The sequence below is a fragment of the Periplaneta americana genome, chromosome 2, assembly GCF_040183065.1.
Source record: "Periplaneta americana isolate PAMFEO1 chromosome 2, P.americana_PAMFEO1_priV1, whole genome shotgun sequence".
Lineage (NCBI taxonomy): Eukaryota > Metazoa > Arthropoda > Insecta > Blattodea > Blattidae > Periplaneta > Periplaneta americana.
Window position 1 is genome coordinate 33,825,883 of NC_091118.1, and position 12,621 is coordinate 33,838,503.

The 12,621-nt window shown below is 32.3% G+C and overlaps 1 protein-coding gene across 1 annotated transcript in view; it reads right to left on the bottom strand.

The window, feature by feature from the left end:
- Positions 1–9,825: 9,825 nt before the first annotated feature.
- The window catches only part of LOC138692026 (uncharacterized), a 41,869-nt gene continuing 39,073 nt past the window's right edge, over positions 9,826–12,621 (bottom strand). The window contains exon 7 of the mRNA XM_069814834.1: positions 9,826–10,247. Within this exon, the coding sequence (XP_069670935.1) occupies positions 10,080–10,247 (168 nt within the window). The 3' untranslated portion in view covers positions 9,826–10,079. The remainder of the gene's footprint in view (positions 10,248–12,621) is intronic.

The window sequence follows — 12,621 nt, forward strand, 5'->3', positions numbered from 1 at the left end:
CTTCATTTGTTTCTAATGCTGATTTCGTTCATTTTCCTTTATCTGCTGAACGAAGTGACCAGAATCTAATAGGTCATTAAAAAGAAAAGTCTGTTCTTTTAAGAACTAATTTTTTATTGGTTACCTTAAGATGCTTTATCAAATACTATGGTTATCTAGCGTCTGAGCGAAATGAAGGTGATAATGTCAGCAAAATGAGTCCAGGGTCCAGCGCCGAAAGTTACCCAGCATTTGAACTTAATGAGCTGAGGGAAAACCACGGAAAAAACTTCAATCAGGTAACATGCCCAACGAGAATTTCAATTTTTATTTTATATATTTTAGTAGGTTATTTTACGACGTTTTATCAACAGCTTAGGTTATTTAGCGTCTGAATGAGATGGTGATAATGGCGGTGAAATGCATCCGGGGTCCAACACCGAAGGTTACCCAGCATTTGCTCATATTGGGTGAGTCGAACCCAGGCCACCTGGTTTTCGCGGCTAGACGCGCTAACCGATAGTCCACAGGTGTGGTCGAGGATTTCAATCAGGGCCCTTTCGTTCCACGGTCAGGCATGGTAACCTTTACTCCACAGCGGTGAACTTGAAAACTCTCTGTGAATGCTTTCCCAGAGGCGATACATTTGACTTATCGTACTACACTCTTCGTAATAATATTATAGTCTGATAGCCTAGAAATTTTAAAAGAAAGGAATGATGTAGCCTAATCAACTTCAGTTCACAGCATACTTCTGAAGCGTTCAATAAGCGTTTATAATCAATGATTTTGAAGTTGATAAGACCTTGTATTAAAAATAAAAGTTGAAAACGAAATGTCACACGCAGAAAGACCTTGGCAAAGCAAGTATGACGAACTTGGTTTTATTAAAACAAAACTTTAAAATAAAAACTGCGCAACATGTAGTATCTTCAAACACACAGAAGAGTGTGTAACGTATTAATTTACTTCCATGAATAGTAGATTATGCAACGAGCCTATAATGATAGTAATTAAGACGCGAGTATGTTTGTTTATGAAACGAGCGCAAGCGAGTTTCATAATTTTCATACGAGCGTCTTAATTACCATTATAGGCAAGTTTCATACGACTTTTTATGCTCGACCATATTTCTAACTTGAAATTATTCAGAAGTATTAATTTTATTTGTATCTGACTGATGATCGGAAGTGACCTTGTGCATAGCTCGTATATTGTGAGATGTGCGCAGACGCGAAAGTATTGATTTTTTCCGAGGAACAATAATGTCATTGACCTTGATGTAATGTAAAGAATAACATGAACTAATTTTGATATAACCTGGAAATTGATTTAGAATTGAAAAACAAGATGGCAAATTAAATTTATTTGAATATTATTTACAATTAACGCTAAGTATTATAGTAACAGAACATAACCTTCTGCGACAGTATTGGATTTCCAGCCTCCGTGACGTTTCCCTCGTTGTCTTTCGATTGCATATCCGAAAATAATCGAAAACCTGAACTTTAATGAATAGGTGTACTTTAATGACATGCATTAAAGGGCTGCTACCAGGTATATAATTACTACATTTCGGCATGGTCGAGCATAATAGTACATTATGCAACGAGCCTATAATGAAGGTAATTAAGAAGCGAGTATGGATATTTATGAAACGAGCGCAAGCGAGTTTCATAATTTTCATACGACTTTTTATGCTCGATTTCTAACTCGATATTATTAATTTTTGAGCAATGTCCCGTATGTTGTGAGATGTGCGAAAGTATTGATTTTTTCCGAGGAACAGATGTCCACATTGACCTTGCTAGGCCATAAGAACCTACAGAGATAACATTGAAATTAAATTCGGCATTGAAAAACGAGATGACAAATTGAATTTATTTGAATATTATTTACAATTAACGCTAATTATTATAGTAACAGAACATAACCTTCTGCGACAGTATTGGATTTCCAGCCTCCGTGACTTTTCGCTAATTCTCTTTCGATTGCATATCCGAGAATAATCGGTACTTGCGGTTTTATAACGGTAGAAAGCTGACCTGTCATTGGCTGAACAGTTGTAACCTGAGTCGTCATTGGCTGAAAGATCTGCCCTTTAATGAGTAGGTGTACTTTAATGACATGCATTAAAGGTCTGCTACCAGGTGTATAATTACACCATTTCGGCATGGTCGAGCATAAAATAATTTATTACATCGCGTAGAAAATTGTGTAAAATCTTAGTTTTCTTCGCGATGTAAATTACGTAGATTTTCGTAAAATATTTGTCATGTAATTTAAGCAGTCAACCCTGATGAAGAGATATGTAACAAGAACTGGAAGTTAAGACGGTAGGCGCGGATGTCTGCTGACCAGGAGTTGCGCTCGGGCATGGGTTCGATTCCCGCTTGGTTTGATTACCTGATTGTTTTTTTTGCGAGGTTTTCCCCAACTGTGAGAGAAATGTCATATAATCACATGACGAATCCTCGGACTCATCTCGCCAATACATCATCTATCACCAATTCCATCGACGTTGAAGAGCCTAGTAGTTGCTACAGAATCGCAGTCCTGCAAGGATTTTCTCGTGAGATACAGATAATACAGTCATGTCACAGTCCTAAAAGAGCCTTGGACTTTGTGTCATCGACTGGAACATCCGTGATGTGGGGGACATCCCGTTGACAACAAAGCTGTTGCGTGCAAGACTATAGGCATTTCGAAACGTGGGCTACTGGGGAAAACTATGTAAACAAATATGTTGTCCATTGTACCGAAATACATAGCGGAAAACGTTGAAACTGTTATTAAATTTAATGACCACACATATGCGGGTGCCATAAATGGAATGTACTTTCACTCTTCCTATACTTTCACGCAGTGTGAAGTACCCGCATAATGCTCCGATTTCCACTTAAAACTGTCACGAGTTTAAAGTAACTTACCATTTTCTACAACTGCTTTTATAACGCGAGACCAGACTCTATTAACAGTAATGATGATAGGCCTAATGATAATTTTTTCTTGTTCTTTAATTATCAATTTGCTAACCAATAATAAGTTAACATTACAATAATAATAATAATAATAATAATAATAATAATAATAATAATAATAATAATAATAATAATAATAATAATAATTTTTGTTCGTTTATTATTAATACCAATTTGCTAACCAACAGCGAGTAGTATACAGGCCCAATAAGTTAGAACAATAATGACTAAATAGCGAGTCTAGCCGCGAAACCAGGTGGTCCGGGTTCGATTCCCGATCGGGGCAAGTTACCTGGTTGAGGCTTTTTCCGGGGTTTTACCTCAACCCAATAAGAGCAAATGCTGGGTAAATTTCGGTGCTGGACCCCGGATTCATTTCACCGGCATTATCACCTTCATCTCATTCAGACGCTAAATAACCTAAGCTGTTCATATAGCGTCGTATAATAACCTACTAAAAATAAAATAAAAAATAAATAAATAATAATAATAATACTATTACTACTACTACTAGGCCTACTACTACTAGGCCTACTACTACTACTACTACTACTACTACTACTACTACTACTACTACCACTACCAACAACAACAACAACAATAATTTATTTATTTATTTATTTATTTATTTATTTATTTATTATTAATATTTGTGTGCTGAACAACAGCCAGAGGCCAATTATAGTTCAGCACAATACACAAACAGAAGATACAAAGGTGCAAAACAAAAATAAATAATATCATAAATAACAAAAACATACATGAATACAATTGAGTACAAACAGTAAAAACTAATAATCAAAACGAAACTAAACCTTAAAAGGATCTAAATTGTGCCCATGCAAATTGGCATATTTTATGCATCTACAGACTGGAGAAAGTGATTTTGAATTTCGGTTATAAAAAATTTTTTGAAATCTTAAACCTTTTGTAGGAATACGAAGGCTGATATTGTTTATGATAGACTCACAATCAATATCACCCTTGATAACTTTGCAAAAAAATTGATAATCAAGATTTAGACGTCTAGCATAAAGGCTACAACAGTTAAAATATTTACAGGTAATATCATAGTTAAAGTCAGTGGAATTGGGTATATATCGAAAAGCACATAAGGAAATAAATTTTCTTTGAATATTTTCCAATTTAACCGAATCGGTTGAAGTAATGGAATTCCAGGCTACAGATGCATATTCAAGTTTAGAGCGAACCAAAGTAAAGTATAGAATTAATAGTGACTCAGGAGTAGAAAAAGAATAAGTTATAGACCTTATTAAACCAAGCATTCTTATTGAATGATTATAAATATATTGAACATGATCGTGAAAGTATAATTTAGAATCGAGTAGTACACCAAGATCTTTTATAGAATTTTTCCTAATAATACAGGCGTTATTAAGAGAATAATTAAATTTTATGGAAGTAGTTTTTCGAGAGTACGAAATGACAAAAGTTTTTGTTTCATTAATTTTCATTCCATTAATGTCAGACCAAAGTTCAATGGAGTTAATATCATTTTGAAGAGTTTGGCAATCGGCAGAACTATTTATTGAGCGAAAGATTTTGAGATCATCAGCAAATAACAGGTAGTTTGAACTTATTCTTTTACATATGTCATCAATAAATAATAAAAATAATAGAGGGCCCAATGTAGATCCTTGGGGAACTCCACATAAACAATTAAATGGGTCCGAGAGAGAATCACCAAGACGAACACAACATTGTCTATTAGTTAAATAGTTTTCAAACCAGCTCACGTAGTTAGAAGAGAGACCAAAGTTTTTTAATTTATTTATCAGAATATTGTGAGGTACAACATCAAACGCTTTGCTAAAGTCGATATAAATTGAGTCAATTTGACCTTGGGTTTCAACAACAGGCATAACAAGATTAAGGTAGGATACTAAGTTTGTAGTTGTTGATTTACCTTTAGTAAAACCGTGTTGTGCTGAATTAATTTTATTCTTAACATAAAATGAAACATGTTTGTGGATTATTTTTTCAAAAATTTTTGAGAAATTGTTTAATATTGAAATAGGTCTATAATTGGAAACAACATTTTTTTTACCATTCTTAAAGATAGGAATAACGGATGCTTCTTTCCAAAGCATAGGGTATGTACCGGTTAATAAACTTAAATTAAATAAAAAGGTTAAAATGGGTATTAGAATATTAGAACATCCCTTAATAATAAAATTAGGAATGCCATCAGTGCCCTTTGATTTATTAGGTTTAAGCTTTTTTATGGCTAATGAAACGTCTTCAACTGTAATTTTAGGTAAGGATAAGAAGTCAGTAGAATTATACTCCAACAAACAGAGATTAGAATTAGGCTGTTTTTGAATCGATTTGAATTGATTAGCAAATGCATTAGCAATTTCTTGCTGATCAGTAATGTGAATCCCATTTATTAATAATTCGGTGGGATAATTATTGGATTTACGAAAAGATTCTACGTATTTCCAAAATTTCTTAGGTTCATTCTTCAAATTTTCATCAATGGATTGTAACCATTTAAATTTGTCAGATTTAATCATAGCTTTAACTTGTTTTCTGTAATTGGAAAAAATTTGATAATGGTGATCAGTTTTGAATTTCTTAAAATTTCTATGTGCTTTGTTCTTTTTCCTAATAAGTATACGCAAGGTATTTGAAAACCATTTAGGATAGTGCGATTTTTTTACGAAAGTGACAGGAACAGCAAGAGAAATAGCTTTGTTCATAATCTGGGATAACGCGTTAGCAGCAACGTTAACATCAGTAGTTTGATATATGGAATTCCAATCATGATTGTATAGAGTGGAATAGAGTTTCAAGTAATCACCTTGAGAATAATTTATGAAGGTACTAGATTGGCAGTGATCAGGTAGCGACAAATACACTTCAAGATTAATGGAGATAGATGGATGATAAGAATCCTCCAAAACTAGAGAATGATTGGCTAGTTTTACTGTACTATTAATAATATTAGTAAAGACAAGATCAAGTAGATTTTTATTTGAGACAGTAAAATTAATTTGATTTAATCCCAGAAGGCAAGCCGAGGAATATAAATCACTGGACTTGATTTTAGAGTAGTAATGAATATCATTAAGATTAAAACCAGTTGACCAATCCATACCAGGACAATTGAAATCACCAATAATTACTATTCTAAAATTATGAGTATCAAGGTTTTTTTCAAGAAAATTGAGGTAAGATTTTAAGTGATTATGACCGAAATCAGGTGGGAAGTAATGATTTCCAATTAATAAATTAATACCATCAGCCATTTTAATTTCAATCCAAACACATTCATTAATAATTTCTAAATCATATCGCCGACAGGTAAAAGGTAACTGGTTGTTAATCGCTGTTAGGACACCCCCACCTCTTTTTTTATTGGTGTCCTCATACGTTCTGTCTGCTCGAAACACAGTATAATTGTTGGGGAATAAGTTTGTATTTAATACTGATTCAGATAACCATGTTTCAGTAAGACAGATAATGATATCATTATTACTTACTACATTTTGAAAAATTTCATCAATTTTTGTATTAAGACCACGAACATTTTGGTAAAATATCTCAAGATGATTATTAGAACTGTGCATTGAGAGTTAGAGAATAATATTAAGAGGCATTAACCCTAGAATCAACTGAAGTACCTGGTGGAGAAAAATGCTGCTCAGGTTTAAGTTTACCAAAAAAGGGTGCAATGAGGCATCCCGCAGGCCAAACATCAGAATTATTAATTAACTCGAAATCCCTCTCATCAACTGAGATATGAAAAGAGGAATACGACTGGTATTTTGTTTTCAATTTAGTTATTTCGAGAGACCTTAATTTACGTTGATGAAAGAGTGAATCCTTAATATTATTCTCGTTTACATTAGGACTAAATCTAGAAACAAAAAGAGATTTGGTTCTGATTCTCTCTGGAGCCATTTCTAAGTTGCTATTAGTTAGAGTGCCAACTTTAGGATCTCGTTTCTTAAATTTTTTGCGAGTGACAGTTTGAAAACCATCGGAGTCTACGTTATTTGATAACGCTACAGTGCTATCGTCTGTGCGTACGACAGCAGAGATTACCTCATTACTGTTATGATGAGTAAGAGCAAATGAAGTACTCGGTGCTGACTTCGCATGATTGCGAGAATTAACAGTGTCAGACAAAACACTACTGTAGGATTTAGTAACCGGGTGAACAGTGGACTGTTGACCCAATTTTGGGACAATCTGATCAGGCTTACAAGGACAGGAATTTTTTACCAAAATCTCGGCCATTTGTAATTTGAGGGCAGTATTCTCGCTCTTTAATTCGCCCATTTCTTTTTCAAGATTTTTAACATGCTCCAGAATAACTGTTAAAGTATCTAGAATGGATTCACCATTCAATCGTACCGTCTCTATTTGAACAGAGAGAGATTCCTTACTTTGTAAATTAGGTAGTTCAAGTTCTCTAGTAGGCGAGATGATCTTCTTATCGGTCTTCTTGGTCGGTTTCACAGGAGTGTTATCACCATGAACCGCCTTCGCAGCACTGGTACACTCATCACACTTGAAGGAGGAAATACCTCCCTTCATGAAAAAATCGTATTCCACTTCACTCATATTTAAACAATCAAGATGAAATCTTAGGCCACAAGGCCCAACACACTTTAGGAACTTTTGTCTGCCGAAGAAAGCAGCGCTACATTTAGAACATGTATCTTTACTAGGCGGCATTGTACGCAGTTAACTAAGCGCCTTAAATGAGGACACAGACGAATGTAGTAACAACTAAACACTGTGAAAACAGCGGAGCTACACAAAATAATAATAATAATAATAATAATAATAATAATAATAGTAATAGTAATAAATAACGATACCTACTTATAGTAATAGTTGCAATAATAATAATAATAATAATAATAATAATAATAATAATAATAATACTACTACTACTACTACTACTAGCAACAACAACAACAACAACAATAACAATAATAATAATAATAATAATAATAATAATAATAGTAGTAAATAACGATACCTACTTATAGTAATAGTTGCAATAACAATAATAATAATAATAATAATATTACTACTACTACTAGGCCTACTACTACTACTACTACTACTAACAACAACAACAACAACAACAACAACAACAACAACAACAACAACAACAACAACAACAACAACAACAACAACAACAACAACAACAACAACAACAACAACAACAACAACAACAACAACAACAACAACAACAACAACAACAACAACAACAACAACAACAACAACAACAACAACAACAACAACAACAACAATAATAATAATAATAATAATAGTAATAAATAACGATACCTACTTATAGTAATAGTTGCACTAATAATAATAATAATAATAATAATAATAATAATAATACTAGGCCTACTACTACTAACAACAACAACAACAACACTAATAATAATAGTAGTAATAGTAATAAATAACGATACCTACTTATAGTAATAGTTGCAATAATAATAATAATAATAATAATAATAATAATAATAATAATAATAATAATAATAATAATAATACTATTACTACTACTACTAGGCCTACTACTACTACCAACAACAACAACAACAACAACAACAACATTAATAATAATAATAATAGTAATAGTAATAAATAACGATACCTACTTATAGTAATAGTTGCAATAATAATAATAATAATAATAATAATAATAATAATAATATTATTATTATTATTATTATTATTATTATTATTATTATTTAACCTAATGCTTAAGACTTTGATGCAATTGTCATTAGCCTTCTGGTCGATTTGGTCCAGTGATAATAATGATAATAATAATAATAATAGTAATTTTTTGTTCGTTTATTATTAATGTTAATTTGCTAACCTACAGCGAGTAGCATACAGACCCAATAAGTAGAACAATAATGACTTAATAATAATAATAATAATAATAATAATAATAATAATAATAATAATAATAATAATAATAGTAATAGTAATAGCAATAAATAACGATACCTACTTATAGTAATAGTTGCAATAACAATAATAATAATAATAATAATATTATTATTATTATTATTATTATTATTATTATTATTATTATTATTATTATTATTATTATTATTATTATTTAACCTAATGCTCAAGACTTTGATGCAATTGTCATTAGCCTTCTGGTCGATTTGGTCCAGTGATAATAATAATAATAATAATAATAATAATAATAATAATAATAATAATAATAATAATAATACTCACTTGAAGAACAAGCTGCTACCATATTGTCACAAGGCATACTTAAACAAAATTACTTAATATGCACAAAATACAAAGATTAACACTGTACGAGATGATTAAGTACATAAGCACAGAACTCGCAATTAGGAGATGTCGAGTTCAAATCTCGTGTCGGCTATACGATTTTTTTCGTGAATACCTCGATTATTAAGTGGAAATGTACAGATTAAAAGTACTAAATGCTGGATTGCTTGCCATTTCTACTCCAAAACAAAGACGCAGATAAAGTTTCGTAGGACCCGACATTTAGTGGACATATCTGCAAATATGGAAACTTAACGGCAATATTATGTATTTTGTCTTCTAGATTGTCTTGAACTTTCTGGAAACATGATACATTTAGATATAGAATTATAATTGAAATCGATATTTTCTGACAGTCATAGCTAAAAGTTTATCTCGCATATTAATCAAGAAATTATAGCGATTTTTTTGTGTAATTTTCAACATCAAAATATCATCAATTTAGTGAGTTAATGAGAACATAAAAATTACCACCAAAAATACTTGCCTCTAATCATACATCGTTTTAGTCAACTTGACATAAAGTTTGCTGAAAACATTGGTTTAAAACATTTTATTTGCCAAATAATTGTTACAAAATCATTCAATTATAACAAATTAACTATGTGACGATACAAGAACATTCAGTTATAAAATTCTATGAGAGGGAAATTAAAATCCAATTATTACATGCGTCATTTGTGTTATTTACGTAAGTTTGTGAAATATGGGTATATATTATAGACAATGAAATAAAATTTAAGCATTTTGAGTTGTTCATTGTCCTACTAAAAGATTTTTTTACAACTTCAAATGACACTACAAACTGGACGATTTATCTGTGTTGTATCGGTACTGGAAATGTGGCATAAGCCTGTTGGCCTCCTCAAGAAGTTGATCCAGTGTATCTTTATTTAGCGTTGCTGTTGCATCACCAAAGTCTTTGATCATCCTGTGGATCTGATCTTCTGCAATTGGTTGCACCTTCTAAACAATAAATGTATTAATTTATACTTCAACAGCAAGAATTCAGGAACTTGGGATTCAAAACAAACTCATAAGATTTATTAAGATAACAAACAAGAACACAATCACTAATTATTAATAATTTTACTGAAGACCTAAAGTCAAATTTTTGGGTATTATAACTGAACTACATGAAGGATCTATTGTCTGCTGCGCTTTTCAGTTTAATTCACGATTCGGCAATAAAAAATTAAAAGACATAATAGGTGATGGTATATTCAAAACTAACACATATTATCGCAAATATGTATGCTGATGATGACGCCACTGTGAATAGAATAAAAAAGTGATAGGGAATTCACTGAATCCTGATAATTGTCCTTGTTTTATTGCTTGAATCACTCATGAAGCAACCAAGTCAGGAGATAATGGGGTAGATGGCTAGTTTCTTTCTCCTCCCAATTATTCCAATTCAGAAACAACTAAGTACCGGTAAACTAAAAAAACTCGAAAAATAAATGACATTTCAATGGATACCTAGTCATTGTGGCATACCTGGAAACGAGAAAGTCGATAATATTGCAAAACAGGCAACATATTTGCAACCAAGACCTCTTCAAGTGATATCTCTATCCAGTGCCTTTGCTTTAGTAAGGCCTCATTTCATAAACTTATGGATCAACAATTGGCTCTCTTCTGACACAGGATAAATTTTACAGTCTGTACAAAAGAAACCAAATGACCTGGAAATGTACAAAAACTTGCCCAGACATATTCCAACATTTTTAACAAGAGCTAGAACAGGTCACATTGTCACTCAATTGTACCTACACTGATTTCACGTTTCTGATATTCCTATTTGTCTGTGGTGTAATAATAATGATGAAAATGTGGAACACATTCTTCTATACTGACCATCCATAAGCCACAAAAGAAGTAAATTAAAATCATCAGTACCAGTTGCAGAAGACACAGCCCTGCAGTATATATTGACTACACCCCAACTCTGGCTACTAGCAACAGGCATCTATAATGAACACCGATCAAAATACCCCTCATTTCTCGTGCAAAACAACAACTGAAAAGACTGTAGTAGACTTCATGTTGTCAGCAAACAGCTGGATACATTAAGAAGATTGATTTCTCCCTCTGTTGCATACATCGCTGACTACACATTACACTAATCAGACTTCAGATGTATGCAAACAATTGTTCGTCCTCTGACACATATCGTCAAGTGAGATGTACTGCCTGATAATAGATGTAGGCTACATATCAGCCAGAACCTCGGAGGTTTTGTCATTGGTAATGTTTTTTCCTTTGCTTAATAATTTTTTTGTTATTTGATATTTGTTTATTAAGTATATAACAGATGTTTTATTCTGTAAATAAAACATAAATGATGAACATATATATTAATTTGTTTTAAAATACCCAAACATGTTCGTCACATATTCACTTGCAAGTAAATTACACAACACTCAACAGATGGCAGCATACATACACTTTGGTATGTACAGTATCTAGTGAAGACTTTTAGAAGTTAGTGTTATGCTAAATGTATTCGATTTTCTCATCAACTGTAACTCGAACAGAGGCGTATTTACGTCAAAAAAGCACTTACTAACATCTTAACACTGTAATACAGAAATAACATTAGTGAGACTTCAAATCAACCTGCAAGAGTCTTGCAAATGGAAAGCTGTGAAATGATGATTTCTTAAAAAGTAGAAATATGGAGAATACGAAACAATGCAGGATTAGTAACATTTAACATAAGGAGTAAACATTGTAAGACAAAAGCACAGAGAATAAAATGATGAAAGAAGGTACAAATAATGGACATTTTTAGAATAAAAAGCATATACAGTGCATCAGTTATTCATAGATTTCAAAAAGGCATATGACTCGGTTAAGAGAGAAGTTTTATATGATATTCTTATTGAATTTGGTATTCCCAAGAAATTAGTTCGATTAATTAACATGTGTCTCAGTGAAGCGTACAGCAGAGTTCGTACAGGTCAGTTTCTGTCAGATGCGTTTCCAATTCACTGCGGGCTAAAGCAAGGAGATGCACTATCACCTTTACTTTTTAACTTTGCTCTAGAGTATGCCATTAGGAAGTTCAGGATAACAGAGACGGTTTAGAATTGAACGGGTTACATCAGCTGCTTGTCTATGCGGATGACATGAATATGTTAGGAGAAAATCCACAAACGATTAGGGAAAACACGGGAATTTTACTGGAAGCAAGTAAAGAGATAGGTTTGGAAGTAAATCCCGAAAAGACAAAGTATATGATTATGTCTCGTGACGAAAGTATTGTACGAAATGGAGATATAAAAATTGGAAATTTATCTTTTGAAGAGGTGGAGAAGTTCAAATATCTTGGAGC